Source organism: Oenanthe melanoleuca, chromosome 1 (assembly GCF_029582105.1).
Source record: "Oenanthe melanoleuca isolate GR-GAL-2019-014 chromosome 1, OMel1.0, whole genome shotgun sequence".
NCBI lineage: Eukaryota > Metazoa > Chordata > Aves > Passeriformes > Muscicapidae > Oenanthe > Oenanthe melanoleuca.
In genome coordinates this window covers 82,055,183-82,069,015 of record NC_079333.1, presented here as the reverse complement: position 1 = coordinate 82,069,015, position 13,833 = coordinate 82,055,183, and the positions used below count along the sequence as shown (strand labels likewise).

At 39.0% G+C, this 13,833-nt stretch overlaps 1 protein-coding gene across 1 annotated transcript in view; it reads left to right on the top strand.

Annotated features, from left to right (window-relative positions):
* The window catches only part of LOC130253335 (AF4/FMR2 family member 3-like), a 91,339-nt gene that overhangs the window by 59,425 nt on the left and 18,081 nt on the right, over positions 1–13,833 (top strand). Inside the window, exon 8 of the mRNA XM_056491848.1 lies at positions 11,823–11,886. Within this exon, the coding sequence (XP_056347823.1) occupies positions 11,823–11,886 (64 nt within the window). The remainder of the gene's footprint in view (positions 1–11,822; positions 11,887–13,833) is intronic.

Sequence of the window (13,833 nt, the reverse complement as noted above, 5' to 3'; positions counted from 1 at the left end):
TGATACTTGTTTCTGGGTAGTGTATAAGAGGCTCTGTTCAAGGTATGCCTTAAGCTACCTGAAGCTCTGAGCTGCATGACCTTAACAGATTTTTTTGTATTTCCAGACTTTCACCCATGACACCTCAAACTCCTTTATACCAAAGGATAACCCTGGTTTCCTTAGGAACTTTCTACCCAAACTAGGATTTTAATGTTTTTTTTTTATTATTATTATTGTTACTGTTGTTGTTGTTATGCTTGTTCACACTATCTGGTCTCAAGGTTAACTAGAGAGACAGCAGCCTCTCGTAAAAAGAAACCACATTTCCTACTATAAGGTATAAATAATTCCTGTAGACTTCAAAAGGATGTAACTGGCTTATTTGTCAAGAAAAGAGGACTGGTGAGATTATTTTTTGTGTATACTCATGGCAGTCATAAGCAGATGCAAGCTGAATAAATGTAATCAGTTTTTCTGCCTCTTTTGAAGAAAAGTCCCCTGTGTATATATCCTTATTCACCCTCTTTCTCCACCTCCCTCCATGTTTTTAACTCTCCTGGTACACTTATTCAACAATCTCTATTGAAGAAACATGAAACTGTTTGTAAGTACTACCTAACTTTTCATGTCTCTTAAAATACTCTATCATCTATAATTTACTTGCAACTGCTCAATTTTTCCTGCAGTTTAAACATGTACATACAAGGCAGAAAGGTGTCAGAATGTCTGATAAAAGTCAAAATTGTAGGATGTGCTTATCTCTGGATTAGAAAAAAACGTAGTCAGAAACAGTTACAACAAAACTATTGTGTCTTCATCTGATTTTCCCTCAAGCTGCTGACAAAAAAATAAGGGGGACTGGTTTGTTCTGTTTTTCCCCTAGGATATAGTCATAGGAGATCTGCTTTGGTCACCATATCTATCTGAGAGGCTTTTATCACCAGCTTTCTCCATTAGTGTTACAAGTGATTCCTCTGGCAAGCATCTCCAATAAAACTGTTTCATCTTTTCAGAGAGAGATACAATTAAACTGTTCATGTGTAGTGCCTTCCATGTAGAATATCCCCAAGCAACGTGTAGACCACTAAAAAAAGTCTAAAAAGGCAGAAAAGATAAAACACAAAATCAAATATATCCTAATTTGGCTTTAAAAACCAGAAACAGTTAAATGCCTGTTGTGCTAACTAGAGGAGGGAGATTGTCAAGTACTACAGCTGTTACCCACAACTTGTAGCTGGGATACACCACCAGAATACCAGCTCCACTGGATCTTCATTCTGAAATTCCAGTGCAGAGGATTCACTGAAATGTAGAAGATTAGACTGGCTGCAAATGTTAAATGTCAACAAATTTGACTCACATGTTAGAAGGATCAAATTAAACATGGCAGCCGGTGCCTTTCAAATTTGTACAGCACCACAGCAGAGGATTTGAAGAAATGCAATACAGTAGGTCTAAATTATGTAGTAATCCTAATGGCAGCATTTGTCCTAAATGATGGCTATGAAGTATTTCATCTCATAATCCATGAAGTTCTGAATTACTGTAATCCAGCCATGGCTTTAAAGTCTTAATTTTAATCAGACTCTAAAGTTTTAAAGAGACTAAATCCCTTATATTTGATTTAAAACAACAGCTAATTTTTTCTGACCAGTCAGTGTCTCTTTACTGTATTCTCAATTTATTTTCTCCAGATCATTGACAACAGCTGTCACTAGCAATAAATTGGAACACAAGTAGGTCAGTAAAAAGTGTATCTTGCTTGGCAGAGTGCTGTATACTCATACACTGCAGTATAATAGCAAATACAGCTAACAGTCTTCAAAAGAGAGGCAAAATTCCACTTCCCCTGGTTTGCCATTGTTTGCTGACAAAGCTAGGTATACCTAGAGGTACCCAGCATGCCACATGTGTCAATGACATCAATGCTGTTTCCAGTAGTAATTTTTAGTAAGATTTCCTGATTTTTGGTGATTTCTGACTCTATGAAGAGAACATTTTCAAGGCTACATAATAATGCTTCAAGCCATATTGAGTCCTTCTATAATTTCACTGAATAACAGAATTCCCAATAACTGTATTTAGGAACAAAGTCTGTTGTTCTTGAAGTGATAGGCATAGACATCCTGTGGGTGCCCAAGGGCACCCTCCTCAAAATACTACTTGTGTGGTATGAAAAAATAGCAGAGTGTACCCAGATTCCCAGCTTTCCTTATGCTAAATCAGAACGTGCTCATTGGGATTATTTTTTACTTAAATTTTGAGTTATAATTTCAAACATGGGCTGTAGCTTTTCTTCACTTACATTTATTTTCCCTTTTTTCTTGCCTTATAGGAGCAAGATAGTACATCTTCTACAGCAGTTTTTTTTTAAAGTTCATATTTTGTTGAATGTCTCTTCCACCTTTATGGGTTTAGGTGCTACAGACACCCATCAGCTATACGTTGTCCAAGGGACATACTGCACAGTGAGATAGAATTCCCGTGTTTGTTTGCCAAACCCATAAAATATTCACCTGTAAAGATGTTACACATAGAACTTATGAAAATAACTTCCTGGCACATCTCTTTGTTTTGACTTGAACCCCAAGTGTCTCATTTTCAGTCTTCTTTTCCTTGTTATTCCTTCTCAGAGTGGAAGGGAAAAGGTGCTCTTAGATTGTGACTCATACATCTGGAAGTGATCTTACTTGAATTGTTCAATATGCCTCAAGGATTCTTGGAGTATTTAGAGATACTTTTGTAGTGTTGAGCACATCCTGAGTAGCATAGCTCAGGAACAGAGAGTGGCTCCTCTTTCTTCTCATCAGCAATCCAGAAAATAACTAGTCAGACCGACATCTATGACATTGAGTTCCTCCCAAATTCATATTCTTACTGTGGACTGCTCCCAGTTTCTTGGCTTTAGAGGATTTCAAGATTTTTGGGGATTTTCTCTCAGTCTTCCTCTTCTTCCCTTCTTTCTCATGGCACTGAATTTCTCACATGTAAGCTGACCATGAGAAAATAACATTAGACATGTCAGACACTGCCTCCCATGGTTAGATAATTTATCTGCCTGCTCTCTGCAAGACCTTTAAAAGAACCCTTTATGAGGGCTTGTTTTGGTGGGCAACAGATGCTTCATCAGCCCTAGCAGGAGGTTTTCACAGGGTATAGAATTTTTAGCCACTATTCCCTGTCATCAAAGGAAAGCCAGGGATTTGGACCTCTTTTGAAATTAGCTACATCCATGCCCCTCCTCTGCTTCTGTAGGCAAGTGGTTCAGCAGGTTTACGTTTATATGATTAAACTCATGTCTTCACTCCCCAAAACGAAGAACATTCACCATCTCCTGAGAATATTCCCTATCCTGTGCTGTCCCCAAACTGTGCCAAGGCATTGAGCTCAGAACTATGCCAGGGAGAATATTAACAATTACAGTGCATGGATGATCAAATGATAAAGCTGGTATCCTTGCCCTCCTTATTTCATTTGCACTGGCACAGCCAAGGAATGATTAGCTCTATTGACCGACTCAGATCTGAAATAGTCCCTGAATATTTTGTAACTTAGGAAAGAGAATTTGTTTGTATCAACTAATTTTAATGTAGCTTTTTCTTACTCTGCAGATTGACCAGAAAATATCTTCAGTCCTCAGTAAATCATAACAGTAAACAAGACAAGGGTCTTCTAATCAGGTTCAGCAAACACTCTTCCAGGTTCCAGAAGAGAACTGAATTTTACAGATGGGAGAGTCTTCCCAGTCTTCCCTCACCTCTGCATGGTGAGCCATGAGCAGATGTCTGCAGTGAATAATGGGGATACTCCAAACCATTCAGCTCTTTGAGTAGTCTAGGTCTCACACTGAATATGAGGAAGTCTCATCTAACTCCGCATTGTTTTTGCTGTTCTACCACATCTCTGGTTCTTCACAGGGCTTGTTTTCCTTAGGTTTTGTTTCTCTGCTAATACCTGCAAGTCCATTGCTTTGTAACTGGGGGTTTGCCTGCTTGTGCTGGACCACAGAATGGTGTGGGTTTTCATCACCCTCAATGCCAGGATTCACAGATGGGATGTGGAAAAGATAGTCTAATGCCTCTATCTGAGGCTTAATTCCCAAGACAACTTTGCTGTCCTTGTGGCAGTGGAAAATAACTTTACATATATTTAAAGAATGTGCTTCAAGTCCATTTTTAACAGCATAATTACCCAGAATTTTCCCTTTTAGATGAGAAGGTTCACTGCAGTTGCCCTAGGGTGCAGAGGTTGTGATTCCTCAAGGATGTATTCGAGTTTTGCTGATCATTCCTTCAACATATAAAGGGTATTTTCATCTTTCAGTGATGACAAACCACACTGGCAAATAATCTCTTTAGAGAATCCCAGGTAGACCATTCAAACTTATTTTTAGCCTGGGAATACCCTGTTCATTTTGAGAACAAACAAGTCATGGAGCTGGAGAGGGGCTCTGATAATTTAATGCACATGAGGATCATCAATTCCCAAAATCCCTATCAGATGTCTTCCTGATCTTTAGTGCCTGTTTATGATTTCTTTCAAATCCTGTGATTACTGAAGTGTCTTAGGCTCCACAAGACAGGATCTCTGGATAGGGTCTTTGTTTCAGGATCACCTGCTTCTTTCAGCATAGACACCCCATTCACTGACTCAGGCTTCACACATACTCTCACCCAACAGTTTCACCCACACCTTGCCTTCTCCCTCATCAGAGCTGGAAACATCAGAGCTGGCTGCCAGGTAGACCCTCTCCCAGAAAGGGTCTTTCTGCCTTTGCTTTTCAGATGCTTCTTGAGAATTCAAGGTGCCATTCTGTGGCATTTTAAAACAAAATAGATCTGGACTGCTGTGGTCCTCGTGTCTCTGTGCAACTGATTATAAAGGCTGAAATTAACTTCATTCAGAACATCTATGTAACATATATGGAAGGAGACAAAACTGTACTTTATCTGCAAGCACACAGTGTTTTCTGCCTCTGCTTTTAAAACAGGAACTCAAGTCCTTGTTGTGAATATTTGTTTCATTCCTCTCTCTTCACTTGTACACTTTGCCCTTGTGTGTTTTGGTCTAGATATTGATTTCACATGGATATCTTTAAGTCATGAATCTGAGTCCTGGTACACGGGAATTTGTAGTAGATTTTGACTCTTTCTCATGTTCTTCTGTGTTTCATTACACTGACATGGTTAGTATGGGGGATTTTGCATTTTTGCCAAAATAGAAGTCCCTCTTATTTTTATACTTCTCCATTTCATTTACATTAGATGCCAGGCTTTAATTTTGTCTGCTATTTTTTGCAACAGTAACTCCCTCTCTAAGTATCTATACTATTCATCTATTCATCTTGTCTAAGCTATTGACCTCATTATACTAAACCCATCAAGATAGTAGTTGTATAGTTGTGTGATTAAGTAATTTTTTATCACTTTTGGCCCAACTCCAATCAGATTCTTTGTTCCTATCTTTCTGAAATTCCTATAGTATTATCATTTAAATGGCTCAATATTTATCTCCTGGCCTTCTCTACTTGCATGCTCCTCTTCTGAACTTCCAGGCCTACTGGGTCTGCCAGAGTGAGGATGAGACTTCCACAAGGCTGAGTATCCACTTTGGCAGTGCCATGGACTCTACCCCAGCCTGAGTGCCGCTATGTGTGCCATGCCTCAGACACAGCAGTGCCACATCCCATAAAACAGCATTTATTTTAAGTGGTGGAGTGGGCAGGAGGCTGTGATCCATTAAGGGAGAGCACTATTTCATGCAGTAACACCTGCTGAGCTCTATCATTCACTCCAAAGATGAACACCCTTATCTACAACCCAGCATGTCAGACAAGCCCCTGACATATCCTATGATGAGACAGCAAATAGGCTGTGTACACCTGCCTTTCACATTATGTGGTTTTCCTGCTCTTACAGGATTTTCTTCTCCCCTTGGTCTGAAAGTTCAGCGCATACTGGCACAGCTTCAAAACTGGTCATGGGTTCACTCTGGCTAGCCAATTACTTCTGATTTGCCTCTAGCTCTCATCATATTTTAACGTTGCTCATTTTGCTGCTCTCCTCCTTTCCAACACATTCATTTCTTTAGGGTTTAGATTACTGAAGTTGTGAAACTGGTCCTATATTTAGAATTATGATTTAAGCTGCTTTTACTACGTGTAATTGTTGTACACTGAGGAAGCACTAGCTTGTTTTTTTTACAGCACTTCAGCAGTATTATCTCTGAAGGGTATTAAAATATGCACTTGGCTACATTTATGGTGTTTAATTCAACTTTTATTAGGTTTTTTTAACGTACCCTCATAAAGCACCATACAACAGTAAGAAATAAGTAAGAAATAATGTATAAGTGGTATATTATGTAAATGAAGCAGAAAATGCTATGGTTTACTATTTAGTTCATATAAAATATAAAAATTAGATGAAAAATGTGGTTTTGAATGCAGTATGATTAAAATTGTATATTGGAGTCTTAGCTACACCATACTCTGTAAATACCAGTGGTTGCTCTGAGTTCCAAGGAGATTATTTTGCAATAGATGCTGATAAATTGCTGTACAAAGTAAGGCTTTTATTGATTCACTTTGTTTGATTCTCTTCCCTTTTTTTATTGCATGAGTTTACATTTTTGCAATTATCCGCTAAACTGGAGTAAATTAAATTCAGAGGAGGCAGCATAAAACAAAGGTGGCAGAGATGCACTGTAATGGCATGGAGCTAAATAGGATGAGTGAAACACACAGGCATTCACCTGAGTAGTGGCAACACCACTCTTAGGAGCTCAACAGCCTGGAAATTCTGAAAGGCTGCTTCTGGCAGAGGAGTAATTACAATGCCCGCAGCCATCCCACCTCACGCTGGGATCCCGCGCAACATAACAAGCCATGGAAATGCTGTCCTTCCCGCTGGTTTTCGACAAGCTCCCAGGCAAAGTGCTGCCAAGGCGAGGGAGAGAAATTCTGGACAGTAGTGGATTGTTTGATAAATTTCATCCTGGATTCAGCCACAGCCATGCTACTGAGGCTGCCCTTGTCAAAGTCATAAATGGTTTGAATGCCACCGCTGAAAAGGAAGCCTGGCCTTGTTTGTACTATCAGATCTAGCCGTGGGGGGGTTGTTCTGTAAAAGGCTGGATTCTGTTGCAGTGCCTAGGTGACTGCCTAGTGTTGACTGAGAATGCGTTGAAATCGTTCCAGCAGTACTTGATTGCTTTCCCCGATCAACAGAGTAGGGTAAATTCTCCTCGAGAGCAGCCAGTTTCACATAATGACACTTGATCCCAGGGAGAATTCACCAGCGACCTGACTTAGTTGGCTCTAATGCTTTACGCTCTTTCTCTTGCCATTCAGAGAGATATATGAGATGCAGTAGAGCAGTGTATTAGAACTCCTTTTTGGCTTTGTTGAAGAGAACTATATTTCTAAAAGTACCAACAACCAGATATTCAGAAACAAAAGACTTTCTTGTGCAGTTTGATAGAGATTAAACATTTGTTTCTGCCTGTTAATTTGAAGTCAGACTTCTTTTTAATTTTTTCTTTTTTTTTAGCAAGAGGTCTTAATTCTGTTTGTAAATCTGGAGTGAAAGTGATGATGCCAGAAGATTCAAACAGTTGTAACTATTTTAAGAGGAGAATCTGACCCAATTGTCTGAAAACCAGAAATCACTGAATAAGTTGCCTTGCGACTTCAGTTTACATTCGTGACCAGTAAACATAAAGAGTCTCCAGTGCTGATTCTGCTATTCACAGGCACTCCAGTCCAACCAGGAGCCTAGTACCTAGAATTTTTTTTTATTCTCTTAATTCTCTGGCTGTGGCAAAGATGTGATCTGCAGGGGGACCAAATCAATGTTTTTTTCTGTTCTCTCATTTCTCAAGCTATAGCAAGGTTGTGATCGGCAGGGGGATTGCAAAGCTGAGACCAAAGACCTGAAAAGGGTTTTAGCCACAGACCTTTTTGAATCTCATCAGTGGGAAAACACATTTCCTTCTCCTCAAGATGCCTCTCATCAATAACATACAGTATCTGAAATTAGCATCCAGTGAGATTACCTGTAAAGTCTCCACTCTGAGATTAAGTAACTAAACTAAATAGGTCTAAAGTTCCTATAGGTTTATAGTTACTAAATAGTAACTAAATAGGTCAAGCTGCAGAGGAGGTTTGCATGGACCTTCAAGTTTGTAGCAGAGATAGGTTCTCGGTCAGTGTAACCTTAGAGTCTGTAAAATCAGAATATGATTAGCAAACTTCATGGATAAAAAATGTGCAGTATGCAAAAGAGCTATCCAGAATAATTAATTTATGCATCAGTTTTCTCATGTGTCTGCATATGTGCATGAGCTCAGGCAATCTCTTATCTTCAAGGAGCCCATAAAAGAGGGTGTTTTTCTTGGTTTTTTACTTCACTACATAATAATTTAAACTAGTATACTGAATTTAAAAAGACAAATTATGTTCATGTGCAGTGGGAACCTGAACAAAACTGAACTGAAACCTTCAACTCTCATAAAAAACCCCAGGAAATAATTAAATTTAAGCACCCCTTTTTGTTGCGAAAATGATACAAAAGCATACATTGAATCTATTGGACATTTCAGCTTCCCATTTTCACCTAACATGCACATTAGTTATCTGAATAGAAAGGTCATTAACATGTGGCAATAAATTGAAGAATAGTATTTCATAGGTGGCATAAAGACATCAGAATTTGACTTGGCATGTTTATTAACATTACTGAACAAGTTCTGTTTAAGAAGCTAATAAAAATTATACCCTATCCATTTTTTCCCAATGCATTTTAATTTCTGTTAGGCATGCCCTGATTTTTAAATCAATCTTGTATTTTTCCTATGAAATACCTAAACATTCGCATGGGGAATATATTTATGCTTTGCTCGAAAATGGCATTTTAATAGCTTCTTTTTTTTATATTAGATTTTGCAAGCAGCTTAGTACAAACCAATGACTTCAGTTTCTGTGTTGTGCTTAACCATCCTGTAGCAGGGCCCTCAATGAAGTCTTTTTGGTTCAGGAATGTTCATGTCTCCTGCTAATACCTTCATTGCTCATCATAACTCAGGAGAATAAATCCTGCTGCAAGTTGAAAACCATTTTACAATTAATGTATAAATAAGTCGACCATAATTACATTGTATTATCTCACTTTGTTTTTACAGCCTCCTACCATGTTTCAGACAAGAAAATTAGACATATAGTGCTGGGTGATATATAGGAGGGAATGTTAGAGAAGGTGTATTTTAACAACCTGAGTTTGACAGGCTCATGTAGAAGTTCATCACTTTCATCATTTCAGAGAGATGAGACTTGGTTTGTTGATTTGTTCTACCTGGCTTTGCTTTTTGGGTCTCCATAGTAAACCATCTTCCCAAGGTCATTGCACAAGACAAAAAGAGATAGAACTTAACATTTTTTAAATAATTCTTTCAGTGTTTTTGAAAATATAGCTATTTTTCTCCATCAAGCTAACACTATTTCAATGTATAATATTTTGTAATTGACCAAGACCAGTTCCAGATGGTTCTTCTTATTAAGAATGTCTTCTGGGGCATAGGAAGTATTTGCATTGGCAGTAGGTTATGAGATACTGGGACACAAACCTGTCTAATCCCCTTTCTGACCTAACAGGTAGAGAAAGCTGGGGTGAAATTTCACTCTGTGGGACAATAATATTTTAAAGAAAGTTGGAACAAATGAACTGCTTTTCATATCAACATGGTTTTTAGGAGAGAAATCATTCTAAATTAGCCATACTTTGAATTTAATTTCTATCTAGCTATATTTAGCCTTTCTTCTAATCAAAATAAGGTTAACTTCCTCTGATGCAGTTAAATGTCCTTAAAACTGTGTGCACATAAGTAGAAAGAAGCAGACTGAGTAAATACATTGTTCAAATAGCCTTACGTTCTTGGCTAAATGGCTGCCCTCTTCTGTCAGGAGGTTCCCCCGTGCTCCCACTTACCTTACTTATGGATCTGAGTATGTTCTTGCTGCTATCAGCACGGATGTTTTATTCATCCATCCCACTCCACTTTTTAGATCTGCATCTTCTCTGACTGACACAAAACATGTTGTTGAATACATGTGCTCAGAAATCCCAATTTCAATTAAAAAATACTAATATGAATAGGAATATGAATTTTTGGGCTGTGATAGTCTCAAGGCCTTTCCTGCTTCTCCCCCACACTTCCAGAAGAGAAGCTGGGGTTGCACAGGGAATTGAGGGGGAACACATCTGGGACAGCTGACCCCTGGTGACCACACCATGTGGTGTCATGCACAGCATATAAAGCTGAGAGAAGGAAGAAGGGGCGAATATTTGGAGTGATGGCATTTGTCTGCCCAAGTCACTGTTAATCACATTGAAACCTTGTTTTCTATGCAATGGCTAAACACCCACTTGCCCAGGGGAAGCAGTGGATGAATTCCTTGTTCTACCTCGCTTTATCTGTTAGTCTGTCTGTCTAATTGTGCAAGTTTTCTTGCTTTTGCTCTTCCGTGCTTTTACTCTCCTGATTCTCTCCCCCATCCCATGGGAGGGAATTGAGTGAGTGTCTATTGAAGTTAATATACAACACATTTCTGAGTGGCAATAATAACATATCATTTACAACACCAAGCATGATTGGTAAAAACATCGGAATTCATATTCCAAATACTCAGGAATATCTCATATTCTTGAGATGAGGACAAAGGAATGACACTCTAACCAACACCAAGAAAACTGTTTTGCAAGTCAAAACTTCCATCTCTCAGAGAGACAAGGATGTAGTAACCACAGTATAAGGTGAGAAGAACCAGGACATATTTTAGCTGAGTAGAGAAAGGTCACCTCCCACGTAGATGAGACAGGAAGAATCTGCAGGGTCAGGAAATGTGAAGAATTTTATGAGAGGCAATGACTGAAGATGCAAGATTATGGTCTGAAATGACATGGCAAATGGCTGTTTGCCACAGTGACTTATAAAGGTGCCATAGGGAGAGCTTGTGGGAGGAGATGAAGAAATTAGCTTTAGCCATGAGGAACTCACTGACACGGTGACAAGGAGACATCAGTTTGTTTCCAGTTTGAATGAGAATGGATAAATCTGGTTACAAATGCACTTGTGAATTTCAGGACAGAAACAGAAGTTGAATTTGTGCCCTGCAGTCAGTAGGTCAGGTAGGTTAAGGAAGGGATGGAATCTCCCAGATGTGTTTGAGAAGAAATCAGTGGAGAAATTGGCAGGAGGAATGCCAGTAGAACTGCAGCAGGTGGCCCAGCACTGAGTCAGAGATGAACTCCAGGAAGCAAAAGTAAACAGCACTCAGCATGCTTACAGATAAGAGGGACAAGAGCAAGATGTAGCTCTGGAGGCAAGCAGGTTCAATGTGTGTTTTCAAAGTGGAAAGATTAAACACACACTTGTTTTGAGAGGAGGGAGAAGCCAAGGCAAATAACAATGTACATAGAGGAATAGAAAAAGAAGTAAACAAGCACCAGGGAGAGGAGAAGACAGAATATCTTGTTTTGCTTAACGCTTGTATATTCTGCAGATCAGAACTGCACTAATTTGGGAAGTAGTTTATATAATCCATAAAAATGCATTTTATTAGCCTTTCTTTACTTGAATCACTGACTTCTAAAGAATGAGAACAGCCATAAATGCTATTGTCTCCACAGGCAGCAATTTGAAAATAGAAGATGCATGGTTACATGATAAGTGTATTTTCTTCATAAAAAATGTTTGCAAATCAAGTTTAAAATAAGGGAAAAATAACCTTAAAATATTCTGCACTTCAGAAAATAATAAAATGTCTTCTTATTTTCCCCTGGTAGACCGCGCAATGCAGATTACTTTATGCAGGAAGCTAAACGGAAGAAGCATAAAGCAGATGCAATGGTGAGAACATTTTCTTTCCAGTTACATTACTCCAAATAATTTTTGTAATGCAGTTTCTTCATCAGTGCAGTATTGCTGGGGTAATTATAAAATCTATTATAAGGATGGCTAGGCTTGTTAAATTAAGAAATGTTTATATAATCAAATGTTCATAGCCCAATAAACTATGACTTAACAAATAATGACTTACTGAGATAAAGGCCTGGATAAATAAAACTTTCCATTTATCCCTTTGCTTTAATTAGTAACTATAGTAATGGAGGCTGCGTAAAGGATCCACATACCTATCTTCTCAGTTTAACTAGCTGGCTAGGTCCTATAATTGCATCTCCAAATTTGGTCTGGTAGCTGAGGTATTTGTACTTCTTTTTTAAAGAGCTTTGGCTTTTCCATGCCAAAGGAATCCTGGTTTCATGGCAGATATTTCCCAATATAATCAGAAGGGCACAAGGAATCTTTGTAACCCTGGAGGAACACCTAGCTCAAAGTACTGTTGCAACAAACAGATTCTTAACCCTGGATTTGACCTGTTTAAAAATGTAGCCAGTAAGAAAAAGGAGAATCTAAGGTTATAGGAGCACTGAAGAAATGCTTGTCTTTCCAAACAAATGAATGCAAATTATACAAATGAACAAAGTATGCAGTGCTGCAGCAGAGCTCTGCTTAGCTGTCCCTCAGTTCTTTCCAAGGCTGTGTTTATCCAGCACCACAAATAAGCCAGCACAACATGAGGTTTTTGGGATGGCAGTATATGGAGTGAGACCCTGCATTAGCATGGCTGCATTGCAGGTGGGGGTAGCTGCATTCCTGCCTTGCTCTGTCAGACAGACACTTTGTCATCATACCATCAGGAAAGAAGAAAGGTGTCTCAGAGCCTCTGTTTCTTCACGTCTTGTTTTCTCAGCTATGCAGAATGTGGAAAGCCAAGAAAGCACTAACACAGAGTTTTACACTCTACCTGAGTTTATTAGCACAAATTTCTATGGTTTATTCAGTTCCATATTACTTTAAAGTGAGTCTTAAAATCAGAAAATATTGTGGAGAAGTACAAATGGTGCATTTTAGTGTGTTGCTTTAAACAGAATGGAAAGGATCACTTAATATGCAAAGGAAATTCTTAGCCTGGAGAGAAATGTTTTTATGGTAGACACCCAGAAAGAGGAGTTGCAAGCATTATTCTCTGCTGTGGCACAAGTTTGCTGCATGAAAGTCACCTAGGCACGGTTTAAATAGCTTTCTATCAGTATCAGGTGGTTGAAATATCCTCCACATTCAGCATCCCTACACAGTGGACCAGCACCTTACTTACACCATGTGAACAGTCCCTTGCAGGTGCTTCCTCTCCCTCTCTGGCTGTGTAGGCATCCTGCAGAAAATGCCATATTGCCAAAGTGCCTCCAGGCACTTTGAATCACCTTGCTGGGCTCGACACCTCCTACTTTGGCACTGCACTACCTGACACAGGCACTCAGAGTGAGCAGCTTGAAAATTGCTCTAAGTCTCTCTGCTCCTCAGTCCCCCATCTGTGAAATTGGGATAATAGCACTTCCACCTGCACTAGAGCATCAGGGGGAGAAATATAATAAAAAGTTTGTGAAGTTCTGTGGTATGATCGCAGTGGGAGTCATATAAGAACCTAAAATAGATTGAAGCTAGTGTGCCATTCCAAAGTTACTATTTAAAATCTTTATCCCTTGGAAAAGAATAAGGTCCATTAACCTTTCACTGTGTGCATCAGATTTCCACCAAATGCATCCAGTCCATTAATGGGCTTTATGTACCGCAGGAGTTCTGACTGAAGGAGAGAGAAGTCAGGACAGAGAGGTATTAGTATGATTCATCTCTCTCTTCACATCAGAAATTAAATTCTGAGGGCAGATAAGTGGCATGTCAGTGTACACATATGAACATTAGATGCATATTTGCATATACACTGTTATTGAGGAC